At 33.4% G+C, this 23368-nt stretch overlaps 2 protein-coding genes and 1 pseudogene across 2 annotated transcripts; 2 read left to right on the top strand and 1 right to left on the bottom strand.

Annotated features, from left to right (window-relative positions):
* Window positions 1–441: 441 nt before the first annotated feature.
* LOC118032722 (protein S-acyltransferase 8) lies at window positions 442–5072 on the bottom strand. Its single transcript, XM_035037822.2, has 5 exons — window positions 4721–5072; window positions 3296–3481; window positions 2350–2655; window positions 1988–2221; window positions 442–1345 (listed from the first exon to the last, which is right to left on the bottom strand). The coding sequence occupies exons 1-5, from the start codon at window positions 4757–4759 to the stop codon at window positions 836–838; spliced, it is 1275 nt and encodes a 424-aa protein (XP_034893713.1). The 5' UTR covers window positions 4760–5072; the 3' UTR covers window positions 442–835.
* A 6512-nt stretch (window positions 5073–11584) lies between these two features.
* Window positions 11585–13902, top strand: LOC118033528 (probable receptor-like protein kinase At2g42960). The gene has a single exon (XM_035038911.2). It carries the CDS (start codon window positions 11763–11765, stop codon window positions 12867–12869), a length of 1107 nt encoding a protein of 368 aa, XP_034894802.1. The 5' UTR covers window positions 11585–11762; the 3' UTR covers window positions 12870–13902.
* Window positions 13903–20312: 6410 nt separating this feature from the next.
* LOC118034363 (peroxidase 12-like) lies at window positions 20313–22689 on the top strand (annotated as a pseudogene).
* Window positions 22690–23368: the final 679 nt, after the last annotated feature.

Genomic DNA, 23368 nt, shown 5'->3' with positions numbered 1-23368 from the left:
TTTTTGCACATTGATTTGTATTTACATACATATTTGTTGCGTGGAAAACGGTAGGTTTTGTTTTTAAAAGAAAATAAATCTTTGAGCGGCACAATTTACTTGATAACATCAAGTGCGTGAAATAATTGATAAATCATAGAAATATTTTATACTAGTATTTTGATGACCATGTTTTATTCTTAGGGTAAACCTGCATTTCTCCCTAGTAAGCACCGAGTTTATCAATCAAGCCCATAAACTAATTTTTCCATCTATCAACCCTCGAACTTTCAACATTTTACAAAACCCTTTTTTTCATTACAGATTTAGACTCCGATCGGAAAAATATACACGGTTCAAAGATTACCCCACCCTCGAAAAGAAAATAGTCCCACACATTCACTTCTTGATAAAAAAGAAAAGAAAGCAAGGAAAGAAAGAAGAGAGCGAGAGAGTTCACCACACATAAAAGGGGAGAACTGAATCATGTCTTGGAAGTAACTATTTACACAAAGAATAAAGCCAGAATTACTACTTTAAGTGTTCGACCACGATGATTAAGAATATAAAGAGAGAACAAAGAGGGGGGGAAAGGGCAAACATCCTCTTTATCTTCTCGCACAATTACAAACACATTCCTATTGACTGCTTTCCCAAAGAAAATAATCAATAGGAGCCATAACCCACCCCCACAATAAGGATATCACACCCTCGTGCCTATAGGGTGAGCAGAATTGGAACTCGATTTTAAGTTCCTAATCAAAGAAAACTTCCGTCAACATGAACATCCAGAGGATTTTCAGAAACCCATGTTGATGATGCAGAGGGATCAACAGCTAAATGAGCTATCCTATCATCATTGGTGTGGCTCCTTGGAAGTGGAGTAGGTTCTGCTTTCAGTGACTGTAGAGTTGGCAAGGACCTCGGGTGCAATTTCCCAGCTCCCACTTCTCCTTCCCCAGCTTGAATGTCTAGTGTCTGATCGAATTGTGGGAGCTCGATGATCCGAACTCAATACTGAGTCCATCTCTGATATATTATGAGGTGGCCCGTTACTCCCTCTGCTGCATATGTCCCCATCAATTTCTTCAATGTTACGACGCTGGGAGATTTTCAATAAATCTTCACCAATATCTAGGTCATCTTCAACCTTTGAGCGTGGATCCCCACCAGAATCTTCCACGTCTGTTTCCTGGGTGCTGGGCAACGTGGGCTTTTGTTGTACTTCATCTTGAACAAAAGCCCTGAAGTTGTTCTTTGAAGGCTTAATCTTTGTGCAAAAGACTTCAAGAAAATTATCAAAACAACCAAGGTCATAGACATTGATCCTGTTGTCAGCTCTGTACCGGAAATTTTCATATGTGGTCTGTATAGAATAAAGTAACAATAGTTTTAGCTAATACAAGAGTGGAAAACATATTGAATAACCACATAACAGAAAAATAATATAGTCTTCAGATGCTATAAGGATGTGATAGCAAACGCAAGCATCCCATCTCATACATATGGAAAAGAACAGGTAAATAAATATAATTCCTAGGAAAAAAAAAAACTCTCGCCTTCTATTATTTCAGGGAAAAGTTTGTTTTTTTCTTCACAGAGAATGCAGGTAGTCATTGCAGAACTAATTATGCTTCTAAATTTCAATACTTCATACCATTTATTACCCCAAAAAAAGATAAAAATATCCAGTACACAATGATTCATGGAGGCAAACTGCTATTGCTTTCATTTGATGCTTGGGTTTCTCCAGGTTTATCATTTGATGCCAATGAATCTGAATGGTAACATGTTAAAGATTGCTTATATATTTCCACTAAACAGACTGTTGTGATCTCATAATCTGACAACTAATGATGAAAGGACCATTAAAAAACTCTACTCTAGCATTTAGACCATAGTTATGCCGCACATTTATTAAGAAACGAGATTTGGTTGATTCAAATTTAATTCAATTAAGCATAACAGAGACCAACACATAACATATGTCTTAAGGAAAAAAACTTACCTGGTTTGTGCCTATGAGGTACAAATGGAAGCCAGTAAGTCCACCAACAAACCACAGGGAAATAAAACTATAGACCATTAGAATGACAGATGCAGGAGATTCTTTCATTGCCTTCCAGACTGTGCCTTGGTAATCATCCATCAAAACTTTAATGTACAAGGCAGACATGGAAAACACGTAGATGCAGAGAAGAGTCGATGAAGAAACGAACATAAAGAAGTAACGGTAGTTGCGCTGCCCATATAGAGCATAATTAGCTTTTCAACAAGAACACTTGGACGAATACCAAAAAAATGGAGAAGTAATGTTAACAGGGCATACACAAGAAAGAAAGAAGTTAAAATGCAGGTTAAGCAGCATACCAATCCAATGCACTGGCCCACCCAAGGGCAATGATGATCAAATCGCTCCACACAGTTGTTGCAAATGGAGCAATGGGAGCAGCGGGGAGGACGATAAAGCATGCATGTATCACAATACTTAACCCGAACAGGAATGCCATTAACAATAACTTCTTTTGTCCGTGGAAAATTGAGGCTTGGTGTTTGTCTTCCCCCATCCTCAACAGACACAGAAGAATCATATCGAAACACCTCTTCGGGTGGATGTGAATTGCGTGGAATAATGCCTGGGTCCCTGGCTGATGTGAGGGAAAGAAGAACCAACACCTGTCAAGATCAGCCATCGAATTAAATAAGACAAAGGATTTGCTACAGAATAAACATTTGGAGGATATGATTTCAGGTTTGTGCTTCACTGTCTTTGATCCAAGAAAGCATACTTCCAAAAGCACCCCTTTTGAATTATACACCTTTTGAGACGAAGTTCTCAAAACCCAGAAGCAGCAGCTTCAAGTGCATTGAATTGCAAATATTATTCAGTCACAAAAGTCAAGAAAATTGCGCACCTTCCTAGTTTCTACCATCAAATTCTAGAGCAAGGTCAAAAAGTATTTTTAAGTCAGTTCTTGTGAAAATGTCATTGGGATAATTTGTGGTCACCCCACTTTCACAAATTACAGCCTCCCATATTGATCATATTGAGCTTGGCACCATCAAATACATGAATCGTGTCCACTTGTGGTGCTACACTATCCATACCATGGCCTTTAGAATCACATGCAAATCACTTTCTTTTAAGTTATAAAATTTATACAGCAAAAGAAGAACATAGCAGCTTACCATCTATCTTAAAACAGGCATACATGAGCATGAGAAATTCCAAAGCAAAGAAATAGCACATCCAGTTCTATAAAATTCATATAACAAAAACGATTTTATCAAGTGCCAAGGGATTAAGAAAACTTACATAGATAGTAAAGATAATTGCCATCACCAGAATCACATACCCTACATTATCCGGTTTAAATTCAAGGCGAAGGTGCCTCGCAACAAACACACAAAAGATTATTATAGGAACAATGATCAGCAATAAAGTGACAATCAGTGACCTAGCATCAGGTCCAAAGATCAATCTCCCACCAAGGATGAATTTCTGTAGAAAATAGACAAGAAAAACATTAGATGCTGAAAATTTCAAACCATGATAAGTCTTAACTTTGACCAGGAGAATGAAACTTGACAAAGCAAAGAGGCATTTTCATGCTTCTAATATTTGGGAATAGCATGTCAAAAATATAAGGTTAGCATGTAGTTTGAGAATCTTGAACGATTGTTTTAAGAAAAAAAATATGAATAATTTCACAAAGAAATCCAAAACTCCCCTCTTTCAAGCCAGCAAGATGCGCACTGTTCAGAGGTCCTAGCACTACTTCCAAAGAATAGCAAGGTTTCAAGATCATCCAGCTTGGATGCACATGTACATGTCATACTCATGTCAAGCAAGAACATTTCACTGCTTGAGGACATTCGAACACTGTGCTCAATGCTTTAATGAATCTATGGACCCTCTTGTTCATACTTGCCAAGTAATTGCAACTTATGTTAGAGCTCTCTGATTATTGAAAATTATCAAACAACTATACTACTGCACAAGAAATCCCTATCTTACTAGTTAGTGGAGCTATTAATCCTAATCCAAACCTCAAAGGCACTTGCAAAACCTCCCAGCAAGGAAACCACTAATGTCAGTGCCAGTAGCATTGCCACCAACAGAACACAAGCACTGCTAAACATAACCACAGACCCATAATTTGATCATTATACTACAAAGTCGCCAAGTTTCGATTCTAACTTAACCAAACCACCCTGCAGTCTACTGCACGAATAGGTGAACCACTATTACTCAAGGGAACACAAGTCCAGGATCTAAAAAGACTAACAACAGACTCTATGGTTCCATTCATAGCCCTTGAAGCCATCCCCAAATTATCAGAAATACAGTACCCGATGCTTGATTTAGTACAAACAACAAAAAATTAAAGATATGTTACCAAAAAATCTCAGTTTTTTTTTCTTACACGGCTTTCAGTGGCCTGTAATAACAAAAAAGAAAATTAAAGCTCAACGCGGCAATAAAACAAAAGTTCAAAGCTACTGAAAGTGTCAGATTTTCCCTACTTCCTCCATTTTAACAGTAACCAAACAGAGTGCCACTGACACAGTGGCTTTTTAAACAAAATTCTAAAGTAATTCCCAACAAAGAAACTGAAAAATTCAAGCAAAACCCACAAATTTCACAACAAATGAAACCAAACCCAGATGCTAAAAACCACTAATTTACACAAATATAAAAATGAAATCAGAAGAGTATACAAATTTAATAAAGCCTTACATTACTCCCTTTCCATACTTCGAACACGCGCTTTTCCATGACCCTAATCCACACGCTTATCCTCCTCTTTTGTTCAACTACTACTAGTATCAGTACTACACAGGCAAAGAATCGAACACTTCAAACTCGCTCTTGCTTCGTCTTCTACTTTTAACATTTCAAAATCCATTCAAAAAGAAAAAGGAATCCACCAAATCAATCTCATTCGACTCGTCATCGCAGTAAAATACACGAGACTCGGTTCTTGAATTTTAAATATTGCTGTTAGGTTTTTAGCTTTGGGCCCTTTTCTCTCTCTGTCTGTGCGGGTTTTTTTTTTATTATTATTATTATTTTGTGATGGTAAACATATGGAATTGAAAAATAAAAAAGTAAAATTATCCATGGGAGAGGAGGAGGAGGAGGAGGATTTAGTAATTGTACATACTAATAAACTATATTTAATTCACTTTTCTTAGAAGAAAGAAATTTATTTAATTTATTAATATAAACCCACCTTTTCTATTGGATGATTCGATCGCCAACCTGCCTTTATTGGTCCAATCAGATTGGATTTTCCTTTTTTATGTATATTTGTCAGGCGGGATTTTGAAATTTGCTAGCAGTCATCTTTAGCGTGTGGAAGTACTAATCTGTCACTGGCTTCACTCGTTTTCAAATAGTTGTGGGGTCAAAGATGACGTGGCAAGATATTAATGGTGATGAATGGACTGTTCACAGTTGATTAACTGAGGTGGTGGGGGAATCTTTGGGAATTTAATTGGTTAAAAGAGACAAATAAGGATAATTCTTAATTATGTTATAACATGAGATTATGGATTGATAAACAGCCAGGCTGGCATGATTTTTCTGATTCAATCCGTGTTTAACTATTTTGATTATTCGTGTTTGAACTTTGATGGGGCTAATCACTAACCTCTCTCTTCTTCTTTTTTGCCTTTTTACTAGTTTATTTCTCACACACCTGCGCATCACCGTGACTGAGAAAAAAAAAATCTGCGTCAATTTAAATTATATATATATATATATATATATATAAGTCTATTAAAAAAAATATATGTGAAGCTCAACCTCTAGCAAATAAAATATTAAAAGATAAAAATATAAAAAAATATATATATAATTTAATTGAGCTCACCCAAGTCAAGATTCCAAATCTCTCAACCAATCATACCAGGATGACCATATTTAAAAAGAAAATTTAATAAAATTATAAATTTAATTATCAAACAACTTAATATTAAAGGACATGAGTGATAAAAGAATTTAATTTAAAAAAGCAATTGAAAAATATATGAGTCAATCCGTAAACCTTGTGACCATGAAAATCGTGAAATCCTTGAACCGGATTCAATCAATAATCTTAATTTCCAATCAATTTAATTTAGAAGGACGAGATCATGAAAAAAATATCAATTTTAAAAACTTGTAGTAGAAAAAAAGATAGCAATAAAAAGAATGCGTATCAAATTTGATATAAAAAACCCATAAATGATGAAATTGTAAAATAAACCTATAAAACGATCGAAGTAACTCAATAGAAAGAGAAGGAGAAAAAAAAAAACATAAAGACTATTTTCCAATTAATTAAATGTCAAATGGTGAAATGAAAATAATTCAAATTAAATAAAAGATATATATATATATATATATATATATATATATATATATATATATATAAACTCAATTCACATTAACCTTTGAAACCAGTAACTCTGGTCTTGAATTGGGGACTAACCCTATAGCAACAATAAAAAATAAAAGTTAACCCGCAAACTCATGTTAATTTTTGAAATATATGACTTTAGTCATAAACCTGAAACTAATTTTATAGAAGCAAAATCTTACAAAATAATAAAACAAAACTCTAAAGAAGGGTAAAAAAACATTAGCTTTAAAAAGAAAAAAATCAAGCCAACTCAGGCAAATCTCCTAACCCAGTCTAATTTCTAAAGTTTGCAACCTATGAAATCCTTGAACTGTGTTTAATAAAAAAACTTAATTTTTAATCTATTTAATTTTAAATGATAAAATCATTAAAAAATATATTAATTTAGAAATTTTGTCAAAGAAAAAAATGATAGCAATAAAAAGAATGAGAAACAAGTTTAATAGAGAAAAAAACCACGAAGGATAAAATTGTAAAACAAAACCTAAAAAATAGTGTTAAACAAAATAAATAGCAGTTAAAAGAGTGTGTAATGGATTTTAAATAGAAAATATAATTTTATAACTTATTAAAAAAAAAAAAAAATAAAAAAAAACAAGGACCAAATCATTTGGTGGCCAAACGGTTTATTTTTTCCGCACGCACTACCCGAACGACGCGGGGGATGTCCACACGTCCTAACAACTTTTTTGAATCATATTTTTTAATGTAAATTACAATGATGCCCCTAAATAGCCTTGAGATTTATAATAAAATCAATATAAAATAACAAAAAAGTAATTATATGAGAGTCATACCGGTTTTGTTTTTAAAAGCATTAAAATAATTATATTATTTTTAAAAAAATAAAAAGATAAAAATACACAAGAGTGGTAAGCATCATATTATTTTATTATAGGATTAAATTAATAATTTTACCGTGAAAAAAGAAGAAGAACAATCTAACCCTATATAATTTATAAAAAACAATTGTTTTACAAAGAAAACATTACATTGTCCCCGTGCATAGTTCGAACTTTAATAGTTAAGAAGCAATTTCATTATTACACATTCACACTATTACAATGAATCAATAGTAATTTTCTTGGGAGAATTATGTTTTTTTATCACTATTTTTTGACATTAAGAGGTGCATGGGGGCATTCAATTCATTGCCTCCGATATGTAGAAAAAAATAGTTCAAACGCAGAAATTTGTTATCAACATTTTGGAAAGTGTCAAAGAAGCATAAGAATTGTCTTTTGATGGATGATATTAGTGTTTCTCTCTCGTGAAGGTACACCTCAACTATTTTGACTGTAGTGTTTTTCTTCCTAGTGGATGTCCATTATTTATCTAACTTTTGTTCGTAGTCCTTGAATTTTTTTTTTTAACATTTTTAAACTATTTAATATATTATCAAATAAAAAACATTTTAACAAAACAACTTATTTCTGTAATTTTTTTTTTTTTTTGGATTTGAGGAACCCCACCTCTCGAAAAAACGTACTTTGTGGATCAAGGTAAATGAATAAAACCCTGATTGTTACAAGCTTTTACAAGAAATATATATGTCTTGACTCGAACTCGAAAATTGCTGTGCAAATCCTGTAATGCTAAACATTATTTTCATATGCCTTGACTTTATAAGTTTGCATGACGATAGAGATGATAACTTTTTCAAGAAAACTCCTAATTGACATGAAACTCTAAAATTAAAATAAATAATAAATAGTTTTAATGAATCAATAAAGTATGTTGTTTTAATAATTTTATTCAATTATGATTAAAGAATTCATGGTTAAATCCTTGTGAGGCTTTCCACAAACTAATTCAAATCCAACCTAAGATTTCTAACCTGAAGAATCAAATAGCAGCTTTCTGTCCATTAATTAAGAAAGCAACCTTCCACTACATTTACAGATTATGAACTTGTTGATTAATTATGTTTTGCCTTGGCGCAAGAAAAGGGCTGCAGACAGCAGACCTCAAGGGGTTCTCTTCAAAATCGGTGAGTGACTCGAGCAGGGGCTGGCTCATCACTGTCATTGTTTCGAAGCTGAGCAAAACAGTCTCCAAGAACTAAATATATACGAGTGTTAAAAGAGAATTTAAGAGAATGACAATTTTACCAATTACAAACGCCATGTTAGCGTTTAATCAAGGATATAATAGTAGTTTTCTTTTTTCATAATTGTTTTCTTGACTTAATTTTCTCTATTTAGATTTTCTTTCCTTCTCATTTTCTTTCCCTTCATTTTCCACCCTCTTCCAAATAAGAAGATAAAAATACAAATTTCTTTTTCTCTTTGTCAGTATCCACCACTTTCTTTGCTAGGATGAGTTCAAAAAAGGGCAAAGCTCTGATAGATCTTCGAGCGCCTCCTACAAGCCTCCGAACCCATATTAACAAAATCCTGGCTGAAACGAACATCCAATGCTATTCGTCGTTTTTTCTATGAGATTAATCAGTTTCTTCCGAATAATGACCATGCTATTCTACTTGGGGCAAGAAACTAGACCGAGGATGTGATGTAACGACTTTAGGCATAAACTATAACTTCAACTATTACCAATTCGCTTGGCGATGTGATTTAATTTTGTTTTTAAATTGTTTTTTATCTAAAAATTATTAAAATATTGTTTTTAGATATTTTTAAATAATTTAATATGTTGATGTTAAAAATAAAACTGAAATGTAAGAAATTGAAGATCAAATTTGATATAATTGATAAATAATATGATATTTTTTTTAACTTTTACTAAGTGTATTTTACCTAAAATAAAAGAAAAAATCAAGTTAAAATTATTTTAATTAAAAAATGTTTTAAATATTAACATAGAAAAATTTTAAAAATAGTCTCGAAAACAACTTTGCTTGCAACAAAAGCGGTAGAATTGAAACTTTCAAATCTTCTTCCCTATTATACAAGCTTATGACTCGATGAATGAATGGGGGTGACTTGAGACTAATCCTAAAAACCTCATGTCATTCATAAATTTTCAGATGTTAATCATATTTCATTATTATCATAATTGAGATACACACTATATCCACCATTCTTGTGTGCTCGTGCATGTATCTAGGATGCAATTATGTGATTTCCTTTCCGTATGTTTTAGTCTTATTATTGTACAGGAAATGAAGAACGATATGCAGCCTCCGAGCTTGCCTCGTTGCGCAATGAAATAATTAGACCTGTGATTGAAGAGCATGTGAGGGATAGCCAAGACGACGTAGCCACCACTGTTGCTGAGAAGTGGATGCAAGTATGTTGCAAGAAATTGAAGGCTGAATTTTACCTTTATTAATTCCTCCATTATCAAAAATATTGCCTGCACTCCACCAGAAGACCGTTGAACAAGCACAACCCGCTGAAGAACCTGGTAATGACGACGAAGTATCGTGTCCAGCTAGGATATTGAACATGTCAGCGCAGTTCCCCAGAAATCCACGCAAATTTGTTCCATTACATGGACATATCCTTTCTAATTTTGTCTCGAACTTTCTGATTTACTAGAATTGGACTCGTCCCTCATCTTTGGTGATATTCTTTTGCCTGCATGCATTGATATCTGTCTTTGTTCAAACGGGAAAGATGGACCTCGTCAAATATTGAAAAAACAAAATGCAAGTGTTTGCATTGAAACTCAAAACCCTCGGGCAAGAATCGAAGGATACGCCTAACGCGACTCCGTGTGGGCCCTGACGATGGAATATATGCACGTAATTGCACTTTCTTCTTCGCCTCGTGCGGCGCTCTTTCTCCAAATGCAGTGATGGGTGACGACTGTGTGATGCCATCCTCGCTCACCGTTCAAGTTTTCGCGGCAGCATACCGCGTGGTTTCATGTGGTCAATCCACCTTTTTCAAGCTTTGGTACGTAGCTGTAGCCTCGAGATCAGTTTGTTCAATGAACCAAATTAAAAAGATTTTTTCCCCTGGCTAAAAAAGATTATCGTTTACTTTTGGATTATAAACAACGAGAGAAAAACCTCATTCTCCGTTTATGGATTAAAAATTACATGGAACTATCGTTAAAAAAATATATTGGGATCAGTAACAGTATTTGACTTCTTAAAAAAAATATATTACATGTAACAACTAACATAATATCGCTTCAAAACAATTTCTTCTTCACATATAATAAAGGTATTGATGTTCACATGGCATACTTAGTTTTGATTGAATTATTGATTTTAAATATTCATGGTATTCCATTTATTCACTTAAAATATTTATGATATTATCCAATCAGTTTTTGTAAACCTCTGTGTTAAACTTTAGATAGATAAAAACACCAAATCTATGTATTTATTTATAAAATTTCTTATGATTTTTATTTTTATTTGAATTTGGAGGGAGAGGTACAACCTCACTATAAGATGGTCTTTTAATCTTTTTAGAACATATTTTGAATTTGAAGATAAGATATTGAATTTATTGATAGACCCAGTAAAAATCAAGTTTATAGTATATCCTAAACTATAATCGAGGATGTATAAACAAGTCATAATGTATCAACTGTTAAAACTTGACTCGCTATCTAGATCGAGCCAATAATAACTAATTATCCAGCGATCATATTAAAACATGTTCAAGCAAACCAAACTTTAAATGGTAGACAAAATATTTTGCCAATGTTTTGCAATTTTCTTATAGCCAATTCACAGTTCACACACAACCCAGGCTGTCTATGAAGAGAAAACAAACCAAGCTTTCTCAATACTTAACACAAAAAAGAAAGAAGGTTTTAACTAGGATAAATGGCAGACACAGCTAGGTTGATTAATAACTAACAACATAAACAATTCTAATTAAAATTATGAGGCTGGTTATGGCAGGTGCGCACATTATTCATAGTTGGGTTTGGGAAAAACCCTCAAACTCTATAATATTAATTAATTAATCATCAAAACGCTTCTGTTCAAAGTTCAAACCTCAACTAATCATTCCTCAATCCATGGGAATAATTATTCATATTTATTTTTAAAGAAAGATAACACAACAAGAAATAAAAGAAAAAAGAAAATAAATATATCTTTTTTTAAATACAAATATTGTTTATCATTTTTCACAAACACAAATTTAATTTTTTCTTTCATATCTATTTATTATATTTCTATTAAAATTAAACCTAGAAAACAGCAAAACCCCTCATCAATTTATATATGACGATCAAAGGTCAATTAAAGTAGGACCCCGTCTGACAATATACGGCCAGGATTCCAACACACTCCACACAATCCTTCCCCGCACCCACCCCTCCACCTTCCTTCGTTGACTCGTAGACTTCAAAACCTTGAGAAAATTCTCTAATGGCTTCTCCTTGATCAAATCCCCCAAAACACTCTCTAAAACACACAAAAAAAACACCACCTTCTTTCTCTAAATGGACTCGTCTATCCAAGCAATCCTCGCTGCCGCTGCCAGCTTCTTCCTCATAACACTGATCTTCGCTATCATCGTCATCGTCTGCAAATCCACCTCAAACCAAGACTGCCGACGACGAAGACGACAACGCCACCACCATCAGACCAGAACGGTACCAAATCCGGAGCTCTCCATAACAATCGACGAAAGCGCCACCTTTGACCCGGCTATGAACCGGATCTCCATGGAGGAGCTCAAAGTGTCCACCAAGAATTTCTCCGCCGATTTAATCATCGGCGACGGAAGTTTCGGCTTGGTTTATAAGGCTACACTGTTTAACGGCTCTACGGTCGCCATTAAAAAGCTTGACCCGGATGCCTTTCAAGGTTTTCGTGAGTTTCGCGCCGAGATGGAGACTTTAGGCAAGTTGCGCCACCGAAATATGGTTAAAATTCTCGGGTATTGTGTTTCGGGTTTGGAACGGGTTCTAATTCTTGAGTTCGTTGAAAGAGGAAGTCTTGACCAGTGGATTCATGACACATCATCGACGAATAACGAGCAGTTTGTTAAGTTCCCGTTACCTTGGGAGACGAGGATCAAGGTAGTTAGAGGAGTGGCGAACGGCCTTGCTTATTTGCATGGGCTTGAGACTCCCATTATTCATAGAGATATCAAGGCTAGCAATGTTTTACTGGATTCGGAATTCGAGGCCCATATTGCTGATTTTGGGCTCGCCCGTAGAATCGATGCGTCGCATTCCCATGTGTCAACGCAGGTAGCCGGGACCATGGGATACATGCCGCCGGAATACAAGGAGGGTGCCGGGGCAACGGTGAAGTTAGATGTTTACAGTTTTGGGATTTTGATGTTTGAAATTGCGACCGCGGAGAGGCCAAATTTGCCTAAGGTGGTGGAGGAGAAGGAGGTGTGGCTGATTGAATGGGTCAGGAAAATGTTAGGGCAAAATCGTCATATGGAAATGTTGGATAGTAATACACCCAAGGAGGGGTTGAGTGAAGACGAAGTCAAGGAGTATTTCAGAATTGCGTCTTTGTGTACAGGAGAGTGTATAGACAGGCCTGCCATGAGTGAAGTCGTGGGTTTGTTGAAAAACCTTTCAACGTGAAATTGTAATTTGGTGAAGATTTGGATTAGTTTTTGTCATCGCCAAGAATACTCCGTGCATGCAGCTTGGGAGGTGCAAGATCTGTGCACGGTGGTAATGGTGGCCTAGGTCAAATTTAGGTGGGAGTGATGTGATGAAAGGGATGTACATAGCTCGTGGACGCATTGCTAAAATGTTAAACGGGTAAGTGAAAATTATTTAATTGAGTGTGCTTTATCATATAATGTTAGAAATTAGTATTAAACTGAGATGCGGGCGAATCAAAAGGAGAGTGAGAGTCGTTAATGCTTTCTTGCATACAATGCATTGTTTGACATAAAAAAAAAAAAGTTATGGTTGTAAATCAAAAGATTTATGCATGTTTTTAATTAAATAAATCGAGAACTATTTGTGTCAATAAATACAAAAAAATTATTCACTATAACTAAAAACTAAATTGAAATAATTAAGAAATCGATGTAGATCAAAATATTTGATATCACAACACGAGTTATTTACATGGTTGTGTTTACAGAGTTTTTTTTTATTAAAATTAATTTTTTATTTAATCATATAATGATAGAAATAAACAAATGCTTGAAATTGATTGAAAAAAATCAAATTGAAAAAAATAATTATGCAAGGTTTCTCATATTAGAAAAAAATAGTGTTATTTTATGTGAAAACAAAGTAAAATCCATACAATATTAACAAAATAATAAATTGAAAAGTTGATAGATAAATATGGATTTAGATATTTGATATGAAACACGAGTTATAGGCTCGATTGTATATTTTTTCTTGAAACCAAAATCTTATGTAATAAATAAATAAAAAACACACATACAATTCAATAAAATTAAAGAGAAAATAAAATAAGTAAGGTTGCATAGAAAAGATACCACATAAGATCATTTTTTTTTAAAAAAAAAAAAAGTGTATGTGTAAACTAGGTAAAAATTAAATAATATTTGATAAAAATAACATCATAAAAGATTATAAAAAAACTTTAAAAAACCAAAATTAAAAGATAAAATTAAAAAAAAAAAAAAAACCAATGGACCCAAAACAAGAGCCATGTATGCATGGGCTTAAAAAAACCTAGGTCTATGCACTCAGGTTGATTTTTTTTTTTAGTTTTTCAAGGGTGGACTTTATTTTCTTGAAAAAAATAAGCATGCGATGCATTGCTTATTGACCTAGTCTTAGATGACATAAAGGTTGTTGAAAATTTGGGCAAAGGTTTTTTTTTCCAAAAAAGTTGTTTTTAACTTGTTTTTGACTCAAAACACTTTATACACCCTAACAAATCTATTCATTGCCTCATATAACCTAAATAACATCATAAAAACCAAAAAAAAAAAAAAGTTTTTAAGCTCAAATTTAACATATTAGGCAATAAAAAAAACAAAGAATACATAGGTGAGACTTTTCTCATTAAATAAAACTCATTAACAGTAAGTCAGCTATTTTTATGGTCTAAGTTAATATTAATCGAATCTTTCTCTCTGTATTATCAGAATTTAGTGACTCTCTCTCTCTCTCTCATCTCTTGAACTATGAACTAAAAAATAAAAAGAATAAAGTTTTAGATCAAAATTGAAATTGTGAAAACCATAGGAAAATATAAGAATCAAAAGTAACATTTCACGCAAATTTTAAAGATGCCACCGGTTTTTTTCATCTTTTCACTTCGTTTTTTTATCTTTTAATCATGTTCTTTTTCAATAAATTAGAGCTAATTGATCATTAATTTAACTACAAAATAATTGAATCGACAAGGAAAAATAACTTTAATGAATAAAGCAAAAAAAAAAACTTCACTATAATTACAATTATAATTTTCACACTTTTTAGTGTTTCTGTAGTAGTAAATGTAATTGTAATTCTCAGCTTTGATGCTTGTCTTTGGATAGAGGTGTCAAGTCCTCTTGTTAGATTTTAATTTATTGCCAAGCATAAGTGGTATTGCGTCCGAGCTTTCTGGACGAGAAATTTCCTAGCAATGATGTAATTGGAATCCTTCCCTACATAAATAATTAGTATGCGGCCTTTAAGGTCACTATGAATAGTGTGAGAATTTTCCTTTCGAGGGTGATAGATTCATTGTAATATTCTTAAAAAAATAAAAAACCAACAATGCCCCTAGTGATACTCAAGTTAAAAATTGCTTTAAATGTAATAAAGTAAATCCACTATTCAAAAAATTTATGAAAAGATAGAAATGTCCCTCAACCATTAAAGAATAACAAGATAAACCATATAAAAATACTATTATACCCCTGTAGGCCAATTGTAATAGTTTTTTTTTTTCTAAGGAACAAGAATATAATACAATGTTTGAATTAGCTCTTTTTTTTTTAATGGTTGAGACGTGACATAACCTTTTCAGTTTTGTTCTTAGTGTTTGTGTGCTTTAGTGCATGGTGCCCATAATAATTAGTGACGCAAGGGCAATGTTTACGAGGTCCAAACATGGTGCCCACAAGAGAAGGGATGCGTAAATTTTAGTTTGGAAAGTTGATTTGTGTTATAAAATGTATTTTTTAATACGCTATAACATAAAGATATTTTTAGCTGCTTTCATCATTTATTGAGTGTTTGATTACCCTCTTTGTCACCATATTTTCTTAATCTAGATAGTAGGCGAGTTCTTTTTATTTTTCTTATTTTTATAATTCGGGATGTTCGGGCTAGTTTACGCACACCATGACCAATCTCTGGGCCCATTAAATATCCTGCAAGCCCACTAAACAAGTAAAGCACCGCGAGAATAAGAGGCATATATAAAAAGGATTGAATGCGGGTGCAAAGGATGGAATCTGCTAGGTCACGACCTATATTGCTTCAACTTTTTTCTTTGCGCATGTTGTAGGCAGGTGCTTCAACTTTCTTTACCCCTTGAGTCCCAAAACAGTAATTGAGAATAAAAACTAGAAAGCTTTAGGATGTTTTTTTTTATTTTGCAAGAAGCGTTTTGATACAAGGATTCTTTTTTTTTTTTTTTTTTTTTGGAAATTGGTTAACGAGAATGTGATTGTAGTAAGTGTAATTTATGAGAAAATGTGATGTTCATGTTCGAAAATGAAAATTTTTAGTTATATATTTTTATTATGTATAGCTCATTGCTAGCCTGTTTGCTCATATTCTGCCGCGAGTTGGATTAAATTTTATTTAAATATAAAAAAAAAAATGTTAAGAGTGTGAATTTTTTTTTTATGGTGTCATTAAATCCAACTAAGGCAGGTCAATCTTTTTTCGACTCAAATATTTACTAAACTCGACTTTTCAATTAAATCACGTCGAAGCTGATTTGACTTAAATCGATTAATTTCATGGGTCCAAATATAACCTTAATTATTAGTAAAAACATAACTTAACTTTTAAAAAAATTTCAATTTTCTTTTTAAATATTGAAATAATGACAAATTGAATCGACCATGGTCTCCCAACGACTCAGGTCATAGACTCTATTATTTAATTACATGATAAAAATAAATGCTCATAAAATTAAACGCCAACCTAAAATTAAATATTTATTTGAGACAGTGATAACCTTATAGAAAATAAAAATAAATAAATTATGCAGTTTATTTCACAAACAATTCAATATTGAATGACAAAGTTAAAAAACAATAAGTTAAAAACAACTAAAAAACCAAAAACAAAATGACAATAAAAAATAAAAATTTATAAAATTAAATATCAACAAATAACGATATATTTTTTTTTATGACCATAATAACTTTAGAGAAAGCAAAATAAAACCAGTTATGAAACTAAATTTTCAATCAACTCAATATCTAATAATAAAAAAATAAAAAAATTCATACTCGCGAAAAGTCATAATCTTTGAGAGCCCAATCATGCTGATAATCTTCAAAAGCTTGTTCTATTTTTTTGGGAATATTAAGATGAATAATCTTCATCTTGAGTATTTCATCGTAATATTCCTCCAAAAAATAGAACAAACAAATAAACAAAAGAGAATTATATAACTCTTTAATTTGCAATTTATGAAAATCACCACCCTCATCGTTAGGTCCTCAAACGCGCAACCAATTTCTTGAATACATTGTTGCAATTTTTTTTTTTTTTTGCAATGCATCAATTTTTATCTCATATAAAGTATTTTTATCGGCAGATATAAGCCCTACTGATTTAAGTTAACGAAGACGTCATAGAAAGCCACATTGTGTGATGACAAAGAGAAGAACGATGACACATTTGAGGGTCTAACTCAGTGGTTAACTGCCAGGCTTGCTTTGCGACTGTCTCGAGTTCGATCCTCAAGAGTACCAGCCTGTCATCCTCGCGGTACCTTACTTGCCTACTGGCTTGTAGGATGTTCAGTGGCCCGAGGATTAGTCGTGGTACGCGTAAGCTGGCCCGGACACCCCGGGTTACCAAAAAAAAAAAAGAAACGATGGCACTATAAAATAAATTATATATATATTTTTTTTTGGCAGCAACAACCAAAAGATAGGCAGCTTGAGGTATTTCACAGAAGAAACGGGCACTTTTCTTCCAACAACCAACAAAGAAAATCTTCCACCTCTACCAAAACAATCTACTACTATTCAAAATATACACATAAGTAGAAAAAGTGAAAAGACATGTGCCCGGGGTGCGTATCCTATCCATTTTCTCCGAGGCGAAGTTTTACAGAAAAATATACTTTGTTTTTCAGAAATATTTTTAAAATAATTTAAAGATTTTTTATTTTATTTTTATTTTATATATTTTAAAATTATTTTTATATACTGATATTAAAAATAAATTTTAAAAAATAAAAAAATTATTATTTTAATACATTTTTAAAGTTAAAATTGAAAAGTTATTGTGCTGATGTGTTGGCTGTTTCTTTGGTATTATTCAGTATTATATTAATGTTGTTTTTTTAAAGTAGTTTTTATTTAAAAAATATATGAAAATAATATATATATTTTAAAAAATTAACATTAATACATTAAAATAATATAAAAAATATTATTTGATTTGTCCTGGTGCACTTAAAGTTTCTTTTCTTTTCGGTAAATAAGTTAGCTCGGAAGGTAGTTCGTGCTCTATTACAGTGCTGGCTGGCTGGCATGGACCAGTGACCTGGTAGGGTGGTCCAAAGAGACAGCATCCAAATGAATTAATGCCCTGTTCATGACCATGGGTGCTAGTTTACCAACCCTTTGTCTGCATCTATTGATCTGTTCTTGGAAAGCATATAATCGAGCTTGCTAGCTCAATTACAAAGCTTGCAATTCATGCTCATTTATAGTCATCTATTTTGGTGTTTATTATTTTTTTAGTTAATGTAAATGTTTGGGTTAATTTATGTATATCTCAATTAATTCAACAAATTTTAAAGTTAATGATTATATAAGTTCCCTAATAATTTGAATTAATAATTTCTAAAATAAATAAATTTAGAATTTAACATGTTAAACTATAATTTTTTAAAATTATTTTTTTTTTTTTTATTTAAAAATTATTTTAATATCGGTGGAAGGAGGTTAATTTGAGGCACCTCGTTCCAAGAGAGGTCAGGGTCCAGCAAGGTAGCTGAGAATGAATTATTATTTTGATTTGTTTTTTTTTTTTTTAAAAAAAAAGCAGAAAGAAAGAAAGAACTAGCACGTGGGCGGCTTGGATTAGTGAGTGATATGAATGGCTAGCAGCTAGGCTTTCGATTCCTTATCGAGTGGCAGACAGGAAAAGAAAAAGGACACGAAAGTAGAAGTGGAGTTGTTTCGAGAGACGGAATGGTCCTTAATGTTTCAAAACAAAAAAAGCCGTCCTCAAAAACTCTATTCCCGAAGCCCAATGAAAGTGAAAAAGGCCGGCCCATTACTACTTTTTTAATAAATCTGTCACATAAATTAATTTCTACAGAATGTTTGAATCAATAAAGACCGCCTTTAATCATCATAAGTCGTCGCACGTTTTGCATGAATACGGCGGAGCATCTTATGCATTGCTTCATGTATTGCACACGTCAATTAATTTATTTTTAAATTATATTTTATATGTATTAAAATATTAAATTATCATAAAAATACTCGAGATGAAAAATATAAAAAACCTCCTTCATCGGTTTAACAAATTTTACTTTTAAATATAAGTGAGTCATTTTCTGGTTAAAAAAGAAAAGTGTTTTTTTTTTTTTTTTTTTTTTTTTTTTTTTTTTTCTGGAAAGGCTTGTTTTTTTATCAGACTAGAAATCACTTTTCATTGAACAACTTTCTTAAAGGTTATGAAATATAAGTTTGAAAAGTAATTTTTAAGAAAGTGCTTTTCACGAAACAAACGAGAGCTTTCATTATTTACTATCCTTGCAAAAAGGTGAACGAGTCCAAAGATGGAACATCAAGGATTGATGAAAATAAATACATCTATTTCTCAAGCCAATGGATCTTAAATACGATGATTGACATTGAAATTCTCTCAGCATTAACTTGATTCCAAGATTTACTTGAAAAAAGTTTTGTTGCGGGTTATTCTGGAAATGTTTAAAATTGTAATAATGGTTTAAAATACTTTTTGAATAGAAAAATATTAAAATGAAAGTTTTTTTTTTAAAAATTATTTTTAACATCAACATAATAAAAAATTTAAAAATATAATTTTTTTTTTATTTTAAATATATATTTTTAAAATTTAAGGAACGTATGTGCACCGCGTTCTCCAACAGATTTTTAATTAATTATTTTTATTGAACTGATAATATTTTACTTTTACTTTTTATTTTGTTTCCTAATATAAACTTGATCAAATTTAAACAAGATACAATTAGATATTCAAGTCATTAAAAAACTTATTCAAAGTTTTATCAAATAATTTCTTATTCGGTTTAATTAAAACTCAACCGAGGTTAACAACTATAATTTCTGCCTTCACATGAATCCTCCAGCTGGATCCGACAATGATTCAATATGGGCTGCTATAAATCCTACTTATGCCACGCATCCCATTATCCCAAAGAAAAGGAAAATAAAAAATTTTCTTGGCAACTTTCAACACGGTAATAACCCTGTTTATTCCCATCCTTATCTTCTTACTCCACTGTCCCCCACTTTGAATCTGTTTTTCTAGACTGACTTTTGTCTTAGCGAAGCTGATTTCCCCCCTCCATTCAAGGTAAAAAAAAAAAAAAAAATTCTCCTTAAATATTGATCTCAAAATTAGAGATATATTTATTTAATTAGAAGTAACTAAACCTCTTCAATCATCTCAACAAATCTTCCCCCCCCCCCCCCCCTTCCAAATGCTATCTTTTGTTGGCAACGCATTGATGGATAAGACGTCATTTGCACGAAATGACAAATTGCTTCGATTTTATTGTATCCCAAGCTGGAAGATCACAGACATTCGAGAAGGGGATGTGCCCGCCTCGTGGCCTTTCAATTTTTCAACCTTCCTCTCGAAAGCCAGAGTCAATTGCTTGCATTAATTTGAGTGGAATCACAAAAGATTAGCAGATACAGACACTTCAAATTGCATCTGTACCAATTATAAAACGAACAAGTCTTCATGTTGGGTATAAACAATTCAAAATATTAGCACTCGGAAAACTTCTCATTGGCTATAAATAAGCTCCTTCTTTTGTTAAGACATCAGAAACCAAACCATGGCTAGTGCTGCTAAGTCTTTCACCCCCCTTCTTCTGATTTCTTCTCTCCTTATAGCTTCTTGGTTTTGTGCCACTGAAGCAAAAAGCACTGTTCCTGTAGTGCAGGGTCTGTCGTGGACATTCTACCAGTCTAGCTGTCCTAAAGTTGAATCCATTGTAAGGAAACAGCTGGAAAAGGTGTTCAAGAAGGAGATTGGCCAAGCTGCTGGCTTGCTTCGTCTCCACTTTCATGACTGCTTTGTTCAGGTTACATAATATATGTCAAGATTTCCTTAAACTCATTTTAATTAGCATTCACTATTATGTTCAGCTGTAGAATTTATCTTTCATTAATTAATATCTACACATTAAAACTGCAGGGATGTGATGGTTCAGTTTTGCTTGATGGATCAGCCAGTGGTCCAAGCGAGCAGGACGCACCTCCCAACCTTACCTTGAGAGCAAGGGCATTTGAGATCATCGACGACCTACGCGAGCGCATACACAAGGAGTGTGGCCGTGTCGTCTCTTGCTCTGACATCCTTGCAATTGCAGCTCGCGACTCTGTTTACTTGGTGAGCCACTCGAATCACTCTGTTATATTAGTCTTTGATACTGGCTAGCTAGCATCCAGTATAAAATTGAACTCCTTTTACACCGTTACATACACGTATACTGTTCGGTAGTATTCCTGGAAACTTTTGGGCTTGGGTCCAAGATTTCAATTCCTTGTGTCGGAGTTGGGTTGGAATCGAATAACTAGCAGCTTTCTCTGATAAAATCCCATCAGTAAAAATGGTTAATTAATGGTTCTTGTTCTCGTCACACAACGCGTGAGTCAAGGCTTTATGTTTGTATCTGCATCTAATTTCTGTCCTGCAACTAAGGGCATTGGATGTGATTGACAAGGCGTCAGATAAGCTTAGCCGATGTTGTCGTTGAAGCTTTGACTATGTAGGACCGTTTTTGTATCTAAATGCGGAAAATTGACACCTCTCAGGTTTCATCCAGATAGTTGACGAGTGATAGCGAGAGGCAAAATCTGCATTAAGTTCTCATAATCTTTTAGAAGTCTGAAAAATTGTTACGTTTATGACTTGTCACTTGTCATGAACATTATACATATACAGATGTGTGGACAGGATATATAGTCGTAATATTTTAATTTTGTTCAATTTGGCGATAATAACAACAGGGTTTCACAGTCAAATTTAGGCGACAGGCATTAAAAAATTGAAATAATATGCCCAATTAAGATTCCTTTCAGTCATAACTCATAACTCATAACAAAAGCTAATCCTTCTTTAACTTCTATGGATTTTCTTTTTTGTTGCAGTCTGGCGGTCCAGATTATGATGTTCCCTTGGGAAGGCGAGATGGTCTAAACTTTGCAACACGAAATGCAACCTTAGATAACCTGCCGCCACCCTTTGCTAACGCCGATACAATTCTCTCATCTCTCGCCGCCAAAACCTTTGACCCCACAGACGTGGTAGCCCTGTCCGGCGGCCACACCATTGGTATAAGTCATTGCAGCTCTTTCACTGACCGCCTCTATCCAACCCAAGATCCTACCATGGACAAAACCTTTGCCAACAATCTCAAAGGCATTTGCCCCGCGAGTGACTCCAATAGCACTACCGTGTTGGATATTCGGTCCCCTAATAATTTTGATAACAAGTACTATGTCGATCTCATGAACCGCCAAGGCCTGTTTACCTCGGACCAGGACTTGTACACGAACAAGAAGACAAGGGGCATTGTCACTAGCTTTGCTGCTAATCAAAGTTTGTGGTTGCAATGATCAAAATGTCACAGCTAAGCGTATTGACTGGAAAACAAGGTGAAATTCGCGCAAGTTGCTCGGTGAGAAACTCAGACTCCAGCTACTTGGAGTCTTTGGTGGAAGAGGGTTTCGAGGCACTGTCCGAACTAATATAACTAATGAAGTGAACTCTAATAACATGAAATGCTAGGTTCCACTAGCTAGATAAAAAAAGAGTTTGGGGTGGTTGGATCGTTGTGACCCTGTTGCTGTTTTTCTACAAATGCTGCTTGTTCTTTTCTTTCTGATAACTCGAAGGCTGCTTGTTTTTAAAGTAGTCGAGTCTGTAACATGAGTTTGGATAACTAATAGGACGCTGGCTTCGTCGAAGGAGGCGTGCATCGTTTAAACAAGTTGATGTTTATATTAATATCATAAAGTCCCCTAATAATTTATAATTATCGTTTTTTCTTGACTAAATTTGGAATTTGTTTTCCTAGCCAATGAAATTCGTAACATCTTCATGTAAGTGCCCGTTTAAGAATTATTAATTTTGGCTGTGGTTTTAAGATGTGGTATTATTTTTCAAGCGTAATATTTTAAAAACTAATATTATGACCTTATGTTGTGTTATTTTCGGAAGTTATAATTTATAACTTTATAAGAACTACAGTCACATGATTATGTACATTTAACAAACTATTTCTTTTTAAAACAAAATCCATTAAGTACTACAGTAATTGTTTATTTATACATAGCTTGTATGAGACCTCCTAAAAAGTTAGCCAAAATAAAAATGTATGATGAACATGGAATCAATTCTTGAGTGATACATGAACGATGGATGTGCTCACATTTAATGTACATACGTTTTATCCTATTGATTGTTGGCAAATCGACTAGTTGATTAGAGGGTTATGTCCTCGAGTACATAGGATGTGCCTGGGGCTACATAGATCGCGAGGTATCTCTTTTGTCTTGAAATTTGCTGCCGATTTTATGCGCACTGGACCCCAAGGCACATCTAGGCTCAAATTAAGGAAGGTTCTTCTCGAGGAATATTGGGTCACCAGGGCACCCCTGAGCCCAATGTTGAGAGTGCATGCCACATGGGATATGGCGTCACCGAGGCATCTGAATCCAAGACGAGGC

The sequence above is a fragment of the Populus alba genome, chromosome 14, assembly GCF_005239225.2.
Source record: "Populus alba chromosome 14, ASM523922v2, whole genome shotgun sequence".
NCBI lineage: Eukaryota > Viridiplantae > Streptophyta > Magnoliopsida > Malpighiales > Salicaceae > Populus > Populus alba.
Note: the sequence above shows the minus strand (reverse complement) of the source record. Positions and strands in the feature narration are given on the sequence as shown.